Below are 14928 nucleotides of genomic sequence, written 5' to 3' on the forward strand. Positions count from 1 at the left end.
AATTCTTGGGCCCTTTGGTTTGCCCACCAGACACCACTTACCTGATAGCTGTTGGCATCCAGCCTATAAGCAGTCTCTGCATTACTGAACTCTGTTTTAGTTCCACAACTGACACCATCCCTACGAGATTGAAAACAGACCAGTGACATCCAAGGCACCTCTTGATCAGACTCAGAGAAACTCAAAAACAAGGATCCATCCAATCATGAACAAGGTCCTTATAACAGGTGACAGGCTTCTCCATTTCCATACTGAATAAGAGGGTTTTAGGATGTACCTTTCCACATACATCACACTTAAAATATCTTGAATCATTATTGCATTAATAAAAATAGCACTACCATATTGCTAGGGAAAATTTTTGCCAAACAGTTACAAATAGTAACCTGATTGCTGCTCAGAACAGTCATTCTTCCCAAAAGAATCATTGGGTTCCTTTCATGTGTCAGGCACAGTTCTAGGTGCTGAAGATGTGGCAGTAAACAAAACATTAAAAAAAAAAACACCTGTCCTCATAAAACTTACATTCCACTGGGAGAAGGGCAGAAGCCAGGACAGCTCACAAACTAAGCAGAATGGTAATAAGTGAAAACAGAAAGCATACAGTGAATGCTGTGTGTGTATGTGCAATTTGGAAAAGGGTGGTCAGGGAAGGCCTCACACACTGAGGGAACATTGAGTGAAGACCTTGAGGAGTTAAGGGAATGAGCCAAGCTGGCAGCTGGAGAAAGACTATCTCAGGCAAAAACCCTGATGTAAGAGTATGCCCGGTATGTTCAAGGAATTGCAATTGCGAGAAGCATGAGGCTGGTGTAGAGAAGGCGAAGGGGAAAAAAGAGGTCCCTGAAAGCCAACGTAAGGACTCTGGGTTTATTCAGAATGATATGAAGAACAAACCCTCACTTGAGGGCTTTGAGCAATGGAGTGACATGACTCTACTTAGATTTAAGTGTATCTCAGAAGTTTCTGTAGAGGGGTAAGAACAGATCTGAGGGATATTTAGGAAGATAATGCAATAATCCAGGCAGGAGACAGTGGTGACTTGGAGCAGGTTATCAGCAGCCGAACTTCCTTGTGTCAATTAACTTATTTTAGTTATGGTACCTCAACCTGAAGGTAGATAACTAGTCAACTCATCTCTACTACAGGCCTTAGACTAGGCTGTCTTACAGTTATGTCTTCCCACATTCCAAAAAGCTTTACAATTCCTCATCCGCTGTATAAAATCTTACCTTCTCAGAAAACAAACAAAACAAAACAAAACAAAAAACAGTAAAAGCACTAGAGACTCCTTTGGCAAGCAACACTGAATGATCAATTTCAGGGGGGAGTAGAGAAGCAATTCCTGCCTTGGATGATGGGTATGGTCTTCTAAGGTCTGTTTTATTGCCAACATTCCTTGCTTAAAGTTAAATCCAAGTTCAGCTCCCACTCTTACCAGGTATGTCATAAGACGGTAGTTTAAGAACAAAGATTCCCCCAGAAGCAGACGGAAGAGCAAACAGAGCCTCCCCATCACTGCCAAGCCAAGCTGCCGAGGAGGTAGAATTAGGGGAGAGTCCAGGTACTGCTGGAATTAATTGAGAGTTGCAAGGATCCCTGAAATCAACTTTTCCAACGTCAGTAAATATTGACTGCATCTGACTTTCAATTACCAACTCCTGTGGAGTAATTAAAAAGAAAAATCTGTTAAATCAAAATAAGCTGAATTTTGCTCAGTTCCTTTCAATGGCTACAAAAGCTTTAAAAGAAACAATTGAGCCTGGAAACAAAGCTGTTCTTTTTCATCAAGATTATTTCAACTTAAAAAAGTGTCTGATCATTTTAAATTGTAACTATCAAAAGTATGCTTGGTAAGAGCTACCAAGAAATCCAATTTTCCTTCAATTTCTAAAGGATATTGCTCCAGCATTAGATGTGTGACAACCAGAGTAACTTGGGAAATAAAGGATATTACTCTTAACCAACTTACGCTCCTATACATCCGGGAAGGGTGTGGTAAAAGTAATCTGTGCACTGTCTGATTGGTCAAGATCAAGATTATCACATGATTCTGAGTCTCAGAGACGTGAACCCCTCCAGGTAAGAGGCTGCAATTTTGGAATTTGAGGCGAACTGCATTATTCAACAGATTTACGTCCAGTGACTCTTCCACCAGCTCCAATGTATCTCCAGAGGTCTTCCTATTAAAAAAGAGACATTTGTTTAAATAGTTTATGCTTTCCTACCTGACTGTTGTTTTGAAATATATGGAAGTGGCTTCCAGATGAACTTTCCCAATTTCAAAGTTTTGGGTAAACAAGTTCAGATCAACTTTTAGAATCTAAACCATCACGATACATTCATTTGCCAGCCACAGCACCATATAAAATTCCAATCTTACTACATGATTCTCTGTTAAAATGGAGGCATTTCCAAACTTGATGGCTTATTTATTTAGGATGATGATACTCAAAGTAACTGAACCCCACTATAAAGAAAATTCACACCATGCACCCCCATTACTTACAGTGGAATGCCTCTACTAGCAGTACTACAGCATCATACTATGGTGACCCTAACAAATGTGACTTTTTCCCTTTCAGTGACTTCCTCTTGGATGCAGGGAAGACCTCTTCAGGCGCAACTCTGCCATATGGCAGCACTGGATCATAGAAAACAGCGTGCTGGGAGGGCCCTACCTTCTCATCAGCTCATTTACCAGTCGGCCTGCATCCTCCCCTGAAGAGCAAGTCTCCTTCCAGCAATTCGAGGGCAACCTCTGATGTTCTCAAGTATATCCCTTCTGTGTCCATCTCTCCTTCTGCCAAAGCCTTCCCTCAACATTCAAATGCGCTCTTCCCTGGCCTCTCCCTTTCCATCACCCCATTCCTGCCACTATCTGGCTATCACCATCTCTCCTTTCCCCTCCATGGCCATGTCTTCTCTATCTCCTCATCTCCCTCATACTCTTCAACCTGCCCTCTTCTTATCAAGGTCACCACACCAATTCCAGTGGATTCCTCAGTCCTGTTCTTACTTGACCTCTTAGTAGCATTCCCCATACTTGACAATGCTGTCCTTCTGAGAGTTTCTTTCTTGACTTCGATGATACTACCCTCTCCTGCTTTTTCCCCGTGTCTCCAGGCATTCCCTCTCCTTCTCCTGGACCTGACGCTTGCATTTTATTTCCTCCAACCTTGATTTTCGGGTGTCTTATCTGCTTACTGTACCCATTCTCTCAAAGCGCATCTTTTCCACCCCCGAAGCTGTACGCGCCATGTGAACTCTAACTTCCTAGGGCTGCTTTGCTTCTGGTAACTCACGGCACGTTATCAGCACAATTTTTTGGACTCTCAACCTCGTCTCTGAAAACCTGCTTCACCTTCCTGCTTTATGGTTAAAGTTGGGTCCTGGATCTTGCCCTGAGGACATCCCCCAGAGTCCTCTCTAACGGTGGTAAGCTCTCTCTACCACACTCTCTGTGCTGGGGCCTCAAAGTGGGGCACAGCTGTCCTGCTTGCTCCCCACTGCCACTCCAGCGCCACTGTTCCTCCCTCCCTGCCCGAACTACTCAGCTCTGAGGCATGTGCAGCCAGACACCACCTACGACCCCTGCCCACTGCAGTTATCTGCATGCAGGTCGCTTTCATTCCTTGAAGACTAGCTCCTGGCTCACTGTTACTCTCCCACACTTCCTTTCCCGTATCTATATTTTTTTCTAATATCTCACTTTCCGCAATTCCCCTCTAGTGATTGCTCTTGACTGTGTATACATATACTATTATATTTCCTCCATACACTTGCATTGCCCTCCTTCGAGAATTGGAGTTCTCTGCTTCTCTCACAGCGGTGCTCCTTAAGAGAGCTATTCTGTACTCACAATTCCTGTCATCTTCTCTCCAGAGCCCAGCCACTTCGGATGTTTGTACCACAGTGGGAGCAGTTTCTGACAAACCTCCACCACGCAGAGGTCTGTTTTCATTTCTCTGACTTATATGCAGTACTTAACAGTTTTTCACTATTCTTCTCCTTGAAATATTTCCCTTAGCTTCTGAGATAACACTCGCTTTTTATTCAACTCTTATTTCCCTCCTATTCCTTCCTAGTCTCCTTATCTTACTAAATATTGGAGTGCTCCAGGGTTTAGTCCTCAGACCTTAACTTTCCTCCACTACACAAGTTCTCAACAGGGGAACGATCTACCCCACTCCTTAATAACATTTAATAGTATCTGGAGAAATTTTTGCTTGTCACACTGGGGAGGGGGTGCTCTTGGCCTGTAGTGGGTAGAGACCAGGGATGCTACTCAATACCCTAAAATGTGCAGGGCAGCTCCCCACAACAAAGGTTTTTCTGGCCCCAAATGCCAATACTTCTGGCGATCTCTAAGTGATCTGATTCAGTGTAATAGCTTTAAATGCCATCTAATGCCAGCAATTCCCAAATCTATATCTTTAGTCCAAACTCTCCACTGAACTGGCTACTGCCTCAACACTTCCACCTGGATATCTAACAGGGGTTTCAAATGAAACCTGTTACAGAACACCTAGACTAGCAAACCTGCAAAACAAAGAGACCAAAACACCCACTTCACCTTCACTCTTTTCCAACTCAATTAATGGCATCTCTGTAACTTCCAGTTGCTCAAGACAAAACTCTGGAGGTCACCCTTGGTGCTTCTCTTTCTGTATACTCTATATCTGAACCAATAGTAATTCTAACAAACTCACCTTCAAGACATATCCACAAACAGAATATTTCTCACTGCTTCTGCCAATACCACCCTGTTCTAAGCTGCCAGCATCTCGTCTGGACCGTGGCACCAACCTCCTAATCAGTCTCCCTGCTCCCAACCTTTCCCCACTATACCCTGTCCTCAATACAGCAGCCACAGCGATCCTCTAAAAACACAACCTAGATCAGGTCATTCCTCCACTTAAAACCCTTCAATGGCTTCTTCTCATCTAACTCAGAGCAAAAGTCGAAGCCTTAAAGTTACCAACAAAGCCCTGATTTGACCCATGGCTACTTTCCTATTCTACCCTTTGATCACTCAGCTGCAGACTCCTGGCCCCTTGCCATTCTTTGAGCACAATGAACAAGCTCCTGTCTGAGGTTCCTTGCATTTTTGGTTCCTTTTTCTTGGAAGGCTCTACCTGAAAAATTCATCCCCCAGATACCTACTTCCTCCGCTCAAATGCCAACTTCTCACTGGGTCTTCCCTGACTACCTTCTATGAAAGGTAACTGCAGGCATGTCCTGCAGGCATTTCCCTTTCCTCTCACCTTGCCTCCCTGTTCTCTATTCCACTCATCACTGGACAAACTGTATTTATTTGTTTTGGGGGGTTATTGTTGTTTATTGCCTTTTTCCCTCCACGAGAGCAGGGACTTTGTTTTGTTCCCTGCTATATTCTCAGTCCCTGAACACTGACTGGAAAATATTAGGTACTAAAAAGTATTTCTTAAATGAGATTTGTACATCAAACATAGGTCTCTCTTCTGAGCCTCAGACCTATACATTTCAAGGCCTACATGACATTTCTGAAGGGCTCCTACATAGGTAACTTCAAATGTATCGGAAAGAATTATTCATATCTCTCCATCTTCTTTGTATTAGTAAAAGGCAACTTGCCCACCCAATATCTTGTTAGTGACACCAGAAACCAGGGAACTGACTTTGTTCCCACCATTTCCCTTCCCATCTTCTACCCCATATTCACTCTGTCACCAAGTCCTCATGAAACTGCCTTCTAAATGCATCTTAAATCCATCTATTTCTCCTTTCCTAGCTACTCCTGTAAGTGAGCCACCAGCATCTCTCACGTGGGCCATCATTAAAGCAAGCAGTTTTTTTGTATTATACCTATCTAACTGAAATCCACCTGCCATGAAGTAAAATGATTTTTTTTTCTTTTTAAAGAAAAGAAAAGGGGTCAAGACCTGAGCTGAAATCAAGAGTCAGACGCTTAACCAACCGAGCCACCCAGGCACCCCTAAACTGTTTTTTTTCTTAGTGCAATTTTGGTTATGTTAGTAAAGAGTAACTCTTTAAAATCCTTCAGTGATTACTCAATGTGCTTGGGGGGAAAAAATCCAAAACGCTTAGAAAGGATCTGAGGGTCCTCCATGATCTGAGTCCTGCTTACTTCCCCCGTCTCAGCATCTTCACACCACTTTCCCTTTCACCCACTGTACTTAAGCCACACAGATCTCCATCCAGTTAGTTCCTCAAACCTGCCCAGTTCCTTCTACCTCATGGATTTTGCATATGGTGATGCTGTGTGCTGGACGGCTCTGTCCCCCAATCCCCTCCCTGCCCGGCCAACTTTTCATCCTACAGATCTCGAGTTAAATGTGATATCCTTGAAGGCCTTCTCTGTCTCACTAATAACATTTGGTCCTCTCATTAGCCTCTCACAGCCCCTATACTTTTCCTATGAGGCAAGTATGAAAAATTTGTATTTATACACCTATGTCGCAGTCCCTTACTTTAGTGTCTTTTCCTTCATAAAACTGCACCATCAAAAGCAGGTCCACACCCATCTTCAAACAGCTACAACATCTTGCGTGATGGAAATGGTGTTGCTTTTGTTCACCACTCCATCTCTAGCAAACTTAGATACTAGACGTGCTCAGATGCCTGACGTGAAAGAGCTCAAATGTATTTGAAGAATTACGGAAGCTGTAGAACACTATAAAAACACAATGAGTTCAAGTTTAAGACTGGACTTTGGGGCTTTATCCCATAAGCTTCATTTCCTCTGCTTTTAGTGCTGCCTGGAAGGGCACCTCTCCTAGTACTCTGCGTCTCCCTAATTTTCCCCTGATTCAGATGTGAAAACAGTCCTCTTTTCCTGTCTATTACCGCCTCGGAGAATGACATTCTGGAAACAGCCACGAGAAGTCAGAAGTCCAACAGCCCAACCTGCCAGGGGGGTTGGCGAACACAGCACTTACCAATGAATGAACCTGTTTCTGGTGACGGCGAACAACTTGCCACTTTCCAGATAACAGAAGCCTCCCGCGCTCTCACTGTATTTCACGGCTCCAGCCAAGGCATTTGCAGTCCCTGCAAAAGAAGATTGGTCAGCCCGCACACCTAGCTCTTTAGGGATGACAGGGACTGAAGGCACTGAGAAAGCAGAGGGTGACGACTGACAATCCATACAAAGAGAAGGGGAAGAAAGGAGAGCGAAGTAGGACACTACGGAAGCTCTGATCCCGGGGCTTATAGGCATGTGGACCTAGGAGTATGAACGAGGGGTCAGACATGTAGGGACCCATAGGAGATGCCCGAGGGGAAGGACCGGATCGCGTCCTCCTTAGCTGCTTCCGTACCAATGCCGCACACTGTGAATTCCCGAAAGTGTCTCGGCCTCTCGCGCTCAGCACCGCTGAGCTCCACGAAGCTCCGTTCCAGGGCTCCCGCCGCCGCCATCTTCCCGCCGCCGCCGCAAGGCTCGACGGGACGCAAGCAAGGATGGGAGGCCATCGTCACTTCCGGGGGTGGGGCGGGCGGAGTTGCGGACAGGTGAGGAAGCCAGAGGAGAAGAGAGGGTAAGACCGCTCGTTGCAAGGCTTCCAGTCAGTTGGCTGGAGAACGAAAGTGGGCAGGGAGGAAGTCAGAAGGGAAAGGGAAAGAGCGAGCCGATTCTGCTTGCGGGAACATTCGCCTGGCCGGCTGGGATGCCCCCCCAGGGGGCGGTGCCCTTTTCCCGGCGACCTCCGGGAGCGGGGCGGGGCCGGGTTTGTTTCCATTTTGAAAACCCGGGCGCGGGCGGCGGTGGAGCTGAGCTTCCCGGGAGGGGCGAGGTCCAGGGAGGCGGGGCAGCTGAGCGCCCTCTGCCGGGTTTTCCGAGTTCGCGGTCACCCTTCCCTGCGTTGGGGTGGCAGTCCGTAAGTCTCCTGGTCTCCCTTTTGGCCTTCAGTTGACATGTGGAATGGGGAGAGGGGATCTTTTGTATTGGAATCTTTTTCAAGAGGCTGTATTCGTGTAATCTTGTGTAATGATACATATTGCGTTCGATAAAACATTGATAACAACTTGCTGAGATTACCTAAATACTGCTCACTTGCGTACGTGAAGGGAATTTGCCTTTGCTTCCATTCCTCATCTGGAAGTTTGGAAGATACTGTGACTTTGCCCATATCTAGGGCACAATAGATGCCCAGAACTGGGGAAAATGCTGATTTTCAGGGGAAAATGTTTTTCTTTTTTCCTCAGTAGTCAACATTTGTTAAGCAATTCTGTTATTCTTGCTATTACCAGTGACTGCAACCCTTCGCTGTCATTCTCTTGTTTCATTGATCCTATGCTGACCACTCCCGCCTAACTTTCCAGCTTGCTCCTAGGACACCAACGCTAGCGATGCCATCCCTCCATCCCACCTACTGTGTCCATTGTTCTTCCACCTTTTCACTGTCCCTCATTTCCTTGAGGTTTCCTTCTTGCTCTGCTTAAGTTCCATTTAAATTACTCCTTTGCCTAGCTCTCTTCCTCTTCATTATGCTCTGGTAAAAACTACAGCTTTGATTGAATCCAAGTCTGCAGCTGAACAGGGCTGGAATAAAATACGCAATCATACAGATGACTTCCTCTACCTCCATTAGGCTTCTAAACCTTGAGTGGGTCCATATTGCTGCCCAACAAACATATCGTACTTCCTTTGTCCACTTATGGTCCAAGATATGAACATTTCACAACTTCTCTAACCGGTAACACCTCCTCCCTCCTCCTCACTCTCAGCTTGCATTTTCACTTACAAGATTGATGCAATCGAAAGAGAATTTCCCTCACTACCACCTCTCCCTACCTGCCTTCATCTGTACCCACATACTCTGTCTTCCTGTACTGTTACCACTATAAATTGAACTGTCCCTGAACTTACGGGAGGACAACCTTTTTACATTTTTTCCAGATCACCTACTCAAGGACACCATTCTAGCAGTTATATCCTCTCTCCTACGTCTTCAACCCCTGCTCCTATTTACTGACTTGCTTCCCTAAGCACACAAACATGCTGTTATTTTTCCTTCTCACCACACACAGAAACCCTCATTTGATCTCTGCTTTCTTTAGCTACTATCTCCTACCTCAGAGCTGTTCTTCACTGTTAGGGCAGAATTCAAGAGCTTTCTGTTTAATTTCTTTTCTTCCAATCTCTCTCTCTTTTAAAATTTAGTTTAATTATTATTATTGTTATTATTATTATTTTTTAAACTTACATCCAAATTAGTCAGCATATAGTGCAACAATGATTTCAGGAGTAGATTCCTTAGTGCCCCTTACCCATTTAGCCCATTCCCCTCTCCCAAAACCCCTCCTGTAACCCTCAGTTTGCTCTCTATACTTATGAGTCTCTTCTGTTTTGTCCCCCTCCTTGTTTTTATGTTATTTTTGTTTCTCTTCCCTTATGTTCATCTGTTTTGTGTCTTAAAGTCCTCATATGAGTGAAGTCATGTGATTTTTGTCTTTCTCTGACTAATTTCACTTAGCATAACACCCTCCAGTTCCATCCACGTGGTTGCAAATGGCAAGATTTCATTCTTTTTGATTGCCGAGTGATACTCCATTGTATATATATACCACAACTTCTTTATCCATTCATCCATCGATGGACATTTGGGCTCTTTCCATGCTTTGGCTATTGTTGATAGTGCTGCTATAAACATGGGGGTGCATGTGTCCCTTTGAAAGAGCACACCTGTATCCCTTGGATAAATGCCTAGTAGTGCAATTGCTGGGTTGTAGGATAGTTCTATTTTTAGTTTTTTGAGGAACCTCCATACTGAGGTTCCAGAGTGGCTGCACCAGCTTGCAGTCCCATCTTCCAGTCTCTCTTAAACCCACTATTATCAGGCTTTTGCTCCTGCTGCTCTACTGAAGCAGCTTTTTTCAAGATCTCCAATGACATCCATTATATCTAACTCTGAACTCTTATTCCTTTTTCTTTTTTTTTAAAGTAATCTCTACACTTAACGTGGGGCTCGAACTCATGACCCCAAGATCGAGAGTTGCATGCTCTACAGACTCAGACAGCCAGACACCCCTGAATTCTTAACCCTGAACTTAACTTGACCATCTGCAGCATTTGAACAATTAGTTGCTTTCTTGCTCACTTTCTTCACACGGCCTCCAGTGCACCACACTACACTCTCTTGTTTTCCTCCCATTTCACTGACTGTTTCTTTTCAGACTCCTTTGCTGATTTGCTTCTCTTTTCCTCAACCCTCTGAATGTTGGAGTACCCCAGAGCTCAGTTTTTGAGCCTGTCTACAAATAACTCCCCTGAGGATTTCATGCAGTCTTCTGGCTTTAAATACTAGACTGCTACATTCTGATAATTCCCAGATGCAGATCTCCAGTGTAAAAACCTTTCTCCCTTGAACTCCAACCTTATGCATCCAACTGCCTATTCTTTTTCTTTTTCTTTTTTTTAGAGTTTTCATTTTTAAAGTAAGCTCTAGGCCCAACATAGAGTTTGAACTCACGAAGCCAAGATCAAGAGTCACATGGTCTACTGACTGAGCCAGCCAGGCACCCAGTCCCTTGAGTGCTCAGTCTTTGCATTCATCTGCCTACAAACATCACTGGGATTCCCCCACAGACCTCTCAACCTCAACATATCCAGGACTTAACTCATTTTATCTCACTCTACACCATTATGTGATTATGTGCCTATCAGTACCCAGTGACCTGATTTAGAAATCTAGGAATCATACTGGGCACAGAGATCCTAAAACCCTTGGAATTCCCTAAGTGATGAGAGGATAAAGGTGTCTTTTATTATGTTAACGAAATGACTTTTGGAAAGTCCCTAGGTAACTTAAAGGTGGGGGCTGGTTGCCAGGGGAAGCAACCTTGTGATTTGAAGGTTGGAACTTTCAGCCCCACCCCAGCCCCCAATCTCTGGGGAGGTTTGCGAGGTTGGAGATTGAGTTCAGTCACCAATGGCCGATGATCTAATCAACCACGCCTATATAATGAAGCCTCCGTGAAAGCCCCGAAGGGTGGGTTTGGAGAGCTTCAAGATTGGTGAACCAGAATAAACCCATTGTACTGTGCCCGAAATTCCACGGGAACAGAAGCTCTTGCATTCAGGACCTTGCCCTATGTATCTCTATCTGGCTGTTTATTCATATCCTTTAGTATCCTTTGTAATAAACCAAAATCTAGTAAGTAAACTGGTTTTCTGAGTTTTGTGAGCCACTCTAGCAGTTAATCAAACTGAAGGAAGGGGTTGTGGGAACCTCCAGTTTATAGCCAATGGTCAGAAGCACATGTGACAACCTGAACTTGCAATTGGCATCTGAAATGGGAGCAGTGTTGTGGGACTGAGCCCTTAACTTATGAAATCTGATGTTATTTCCAGGTAGATAGTGTCAGAATTGAGTTAAATTTGTGGGATATCTGGTCAGTGTCCACAGGAGTTGAGTTAATTGCCTGGTGGTATGGAAAAGTCCCACACACTGGACCTCTGGAAAGTCTACTTTTAAATATCATGACAGTAGGGATTAGGTTTCAACATACTAATTTGGGAGGTGGTGGTGAGGACACAAACATTCAGTCTCTAACACTTCTTAAAAAGTTTCGGGGACTCAAAAAAGCCTTTCAGGGGCTCCCTGTTGCCCTGACTTCCAAGGTCTTTGTCCTAATTTAAGCTTATCTACCTTCTTTAAATTCTTGAATCTCCTTGAGGGAGAAACACTTACACTGTCCCAGGCGTAGACTGCCTTGTTCATACAGTGGGAGTCTTAACTTGAGTCCAAGTGGGATTTGGTCATATCTGCGCACATCTGTCAAACTTGTGTGATGGGTTTGCCCGAAACCTACTTTCTAGGGGACTAAAAAGGGACTTGGGGAAAAAAGTTTGCCTTAGGGCAAAAGGAACCTGTAGTAGTTTGATTTGGGACTTAGTTGTAGTGGAGGGATCATTGTGATTCGCCTACCTCCCTGGTTCCTACTGGACTTATATCTGATGTCCATGGAGAGCAGAGTGGAGAACTAGGAAGACAAAAAGACTAAGCACATTATAAAATCTATAAAACATTGAGCACCCTCAAGTACTGCGTCAAGACTGATCATGTGGAGGATACACAAAAAGGAGAACCAGTCTTCCTCCTGTGCAAATGACCCCAGAGCAGTTTTTCCAGTTTAAAGCCTCCAGCATATTGGAGGGGGTGCCTTCCAGAAGTCTGGTGACCAAAGGAGTGGGGTGAGTACCTGGGAAGGACTTGTGTCCTAGAAAGCAGGGGTGGTTCCCCCAAGGAGACTGGAGCCTGGCCAGCACAGCAATTCTTAATAGTAACTTGGTGGAATTACCTGGATTACTTGGAGATGGATTATTTCATGAACACACATCCTCCTTGGATACTCCCAGAAATGCTTGCGGGGCTCTTTAGCAGGGACTGATAATATGCCAGCTGGAGTAGGTGGGACCAGAAGTCAGTGGAATTTGTTCATTTTATGTATGTGTGTGTGTGTGTGTATATATATATATATATATATATATATATATATGTATGTATGATATATTTATATTTACATACACACACACACACACACATATATATATATATATATATATATATATATACACATATATAAATCTTAATGCTTATTTTTGAGAGAGAGGAACAGAGGGTGAGCAGGGGAGGGGCAGAGAGAGAGGGAGACACAGAATCGGAAGCAGACTCCAGGCTCTGAGCTGTCCACACAGAGCCCAGCGCGGGGCTTGAACTCATGAACCATGAGACCATGACCTGAGCCGAAAGCGGGTGCTCAACTGACTGAGCCACCCAGGTGCCCCTCTTCATGTTTTTATTTTTATTTATTTTTTTTTTTAAAAATTTTTTTTTTCAACGTTTATTTATTTTTGGGACAGAGAGAGACAGAGCATGAACGGGGGAGGGGCAGAGAGAGAGGGAGACACAGAATCGGAAACAGGCTCCAGGCTCTGAGCCATCAGCCCAGAGCCCGACGCGGGGCTCGAACTCCCGGACCGCGAGATCGTGACCTGGCTGAAGTCGGACGCTCAACCGACTGCGCCACCCAGGCGCCCCTTCATGTTTTTAATGTAATTGTACTTTTACCCATAGGTTGGGGAAATTTGGATATTACTGTATTGAACTATTTCACTCGTGTATGTCATGCTCTTAGAGTTCAGTGTGCTTTATTGTATGAGTTTTCTATTGCTGCTACAGTAAATGACCACAGATTTAGTGGCTTCCATGGTTGCATAGGTTAGAAGTCCAACATGGGTTTCGTTGGGCTAAGATCAAGGGGTCAGTAGTGCTGTATTCTTTCTGGAGACTGTATAGGAGAGTCCCTTTCCATATCTTTTCCAGCTTCATGATGCCAACCCTCTCCTTGACTGGTGGCCCCTTCTTTCATCTTCAAAGCCAGCAATGTCACATTTCTTTCTGACGTCAGAGAAAAGTTATCTGCTGTGATTAGGTTGGGCCTCCCAGATCATCTAGAATAATCTCCTCATCTCTAGATTCTACAAAGTTCCTTTTGCCATGTGAGGTACTCAGTCACAGGTTCCAAGGATTAGTATGTGGACATCTTCCTTGGGTTGTGGGGAAAGGGGACTTTTTCTATGTACCATATTTACGATTTACTAAATATATCATATTCTCATTTCATTTTTGTAACATCCTTGTATGATAGATTATTCCTATAAGACAGATAACTTTTCTGAAGCACTTATTAAAAATATAGTTCCCATCAGTTGTTACTATCTTAACCCAGAGTTCAATGTTAGCATTACTCACTAATAAGGACAACCAGCTGTAAAGTGCCTCCTGGGTGATGCAAAGTGAAAGAATATGGCATCATCTGTAGAAGATTTTTAAACAACTTGATGAAGGTATTAACATACCATAAAATTTGCCCCTATAAAGTCTGCAGTTCGGTGATTTTTGTATACGTACATAGCTATGTAACCATCCCCACAATCTAATTTTGAAACATTTATATCATCCCCCAAAGAAATCCAATACCCATCAACATCACCGCCCCTTTCCCCTCTCCTCAGCGTCTGGAAACTACTGAAGTCAACTTTCCTGTTTCTATAGATTTGCCTATTCTGGACATCTTATACAAATGGAATAATATGTACGTGGCCATTTGGCTTCTGTAACTTGGCATAATGTTTTCAAAGTTCATCTGTGTTAGAGTGTGAATCAGTACTAAATTCCTTTTTATGGTCAAACAGTATTCCGTTGTGCAGATTTACTACATTTTTTTCATCAGTTACTGGCCATTTGAGTTGTTTTCCTTTTTGGCTATTATGAATAATGCTGCTATGAACATATAAAGTATTCCTGCAAAAATGTTTAATCCAGATTGTGGTAGGTAGAGTAATGCCCTCCCTGCCCCCACAAATGTCTACATCCTAATCCCTGGCACCTGAAAAGGGTGCCTTTTGCCTTACATGGCAAAAGGGGCGTTGTAAGTGTGAGTAAGGTTGAGGAACTAGAGGTGGAGATGTGAGCCTGGATCACACAGGTAGGCCCTGTCTAATCACATAGTCCTTAAAAGGAGAGAGCATCTCCCTCTGAGGATGGAAAGGGACTGAGATGGAGCAAGAACGCCAGGAGCAAGGAATGTGGGTAGCCTCTAGAAGCTGGGAAAGGCACAGAAACAGATTTCCCCCGACAGCCTCCAAAAAGGAATGGGAACCCCGCCAACTCCTTGATTTTAGTCCATTGATTTTTGCTTTTAGCTGAAGGGAGCTGCCTTGTCTATGATTATGCCCCCTGCAATCAGTGAGTGGCCAACATGGAAAGATCCTCCCCTCTTGCTTTGACCTAGGACAACTCTGAAGGACCACCTCAGCTCCAGGGTGCTGAGTGGGATGGGTTGAGGCCTCAACCTCTATTTCTGCCCAACCCTGCTTCCCTTAGTCCCTTCCAGGCACTGTTCCTGAGAGCAATCTGC

The 14928-nt window shown here is 44.2% G+C and overlaps 1 protein-coding gene and 1 long non-coding RNA gene across 5 annotated transcripts in view; one reads left to right on the plus strand and one right to left on the minus strand.

Moving 5' to 3' along the window:
- Nucleotides 1-7461, minus strand: part of NUP160 (nucleoporin 160) — a 51573-nt gene extending 44112 nt beyond the window's left edge. The window contains exons 1-5 of the mRNA XM_045485227.1: nt 7323-7461; nt 6942-7053; nt 1973-2183; nt 1439-1661; nt 42-120 (exon numbers count right to left, since the gene is read on the minus strand). Of these exons, the coding sequence (XP_045341183.1) occupies nt 42-120; nt 1439-1661; nt 1973-2183; nt 6942-7053; nt 7323-7422 (725 nt within the window). The 5' untranslated portion in view covers nt 7423-7461. The remainder of the gene's footprint in view (nt 1-41; nt 121-1438; nt 1662-1972; nt 2184-6941; nt 7054-7322) is intronic.
- A 29-nt stretch (nt 7462-7490) lies between these two features.
- The window catches only part of LOC123601678, a 65003-nt gene continuing 57565 nt past the window's right edge, over nt 7491-14928 (plus strand). For 3 of the 4 annotated variants that reach the window (XR_006714235.1, XR_006714234.1, XR_006714236.1), the window contains exon 1: nt 7548-7880. This is a non-coding gene — a long non-coding RNA (uncharacterized LOC123601678). The other variant, XR_006714233.1, reaches the window with a different exon arrangement.

Source organism: Leopardus geoffroyi, chromosome D1, assembly GCF_018350155.1.
Source record: "Leopardus geoffroyi isolate Oge1 chromosome D1, O.geoffroyi_Oge1_pat1.0, whole genome shotgun sequence".
In the NCBI taxonomy this organism is placed as follows: domain Eukaryota; kingdom Metazoa; phylum Chordata; class Mammalia; order Carnivora; family Felidae; genus Leopardus; species Leopardus geoffroyi.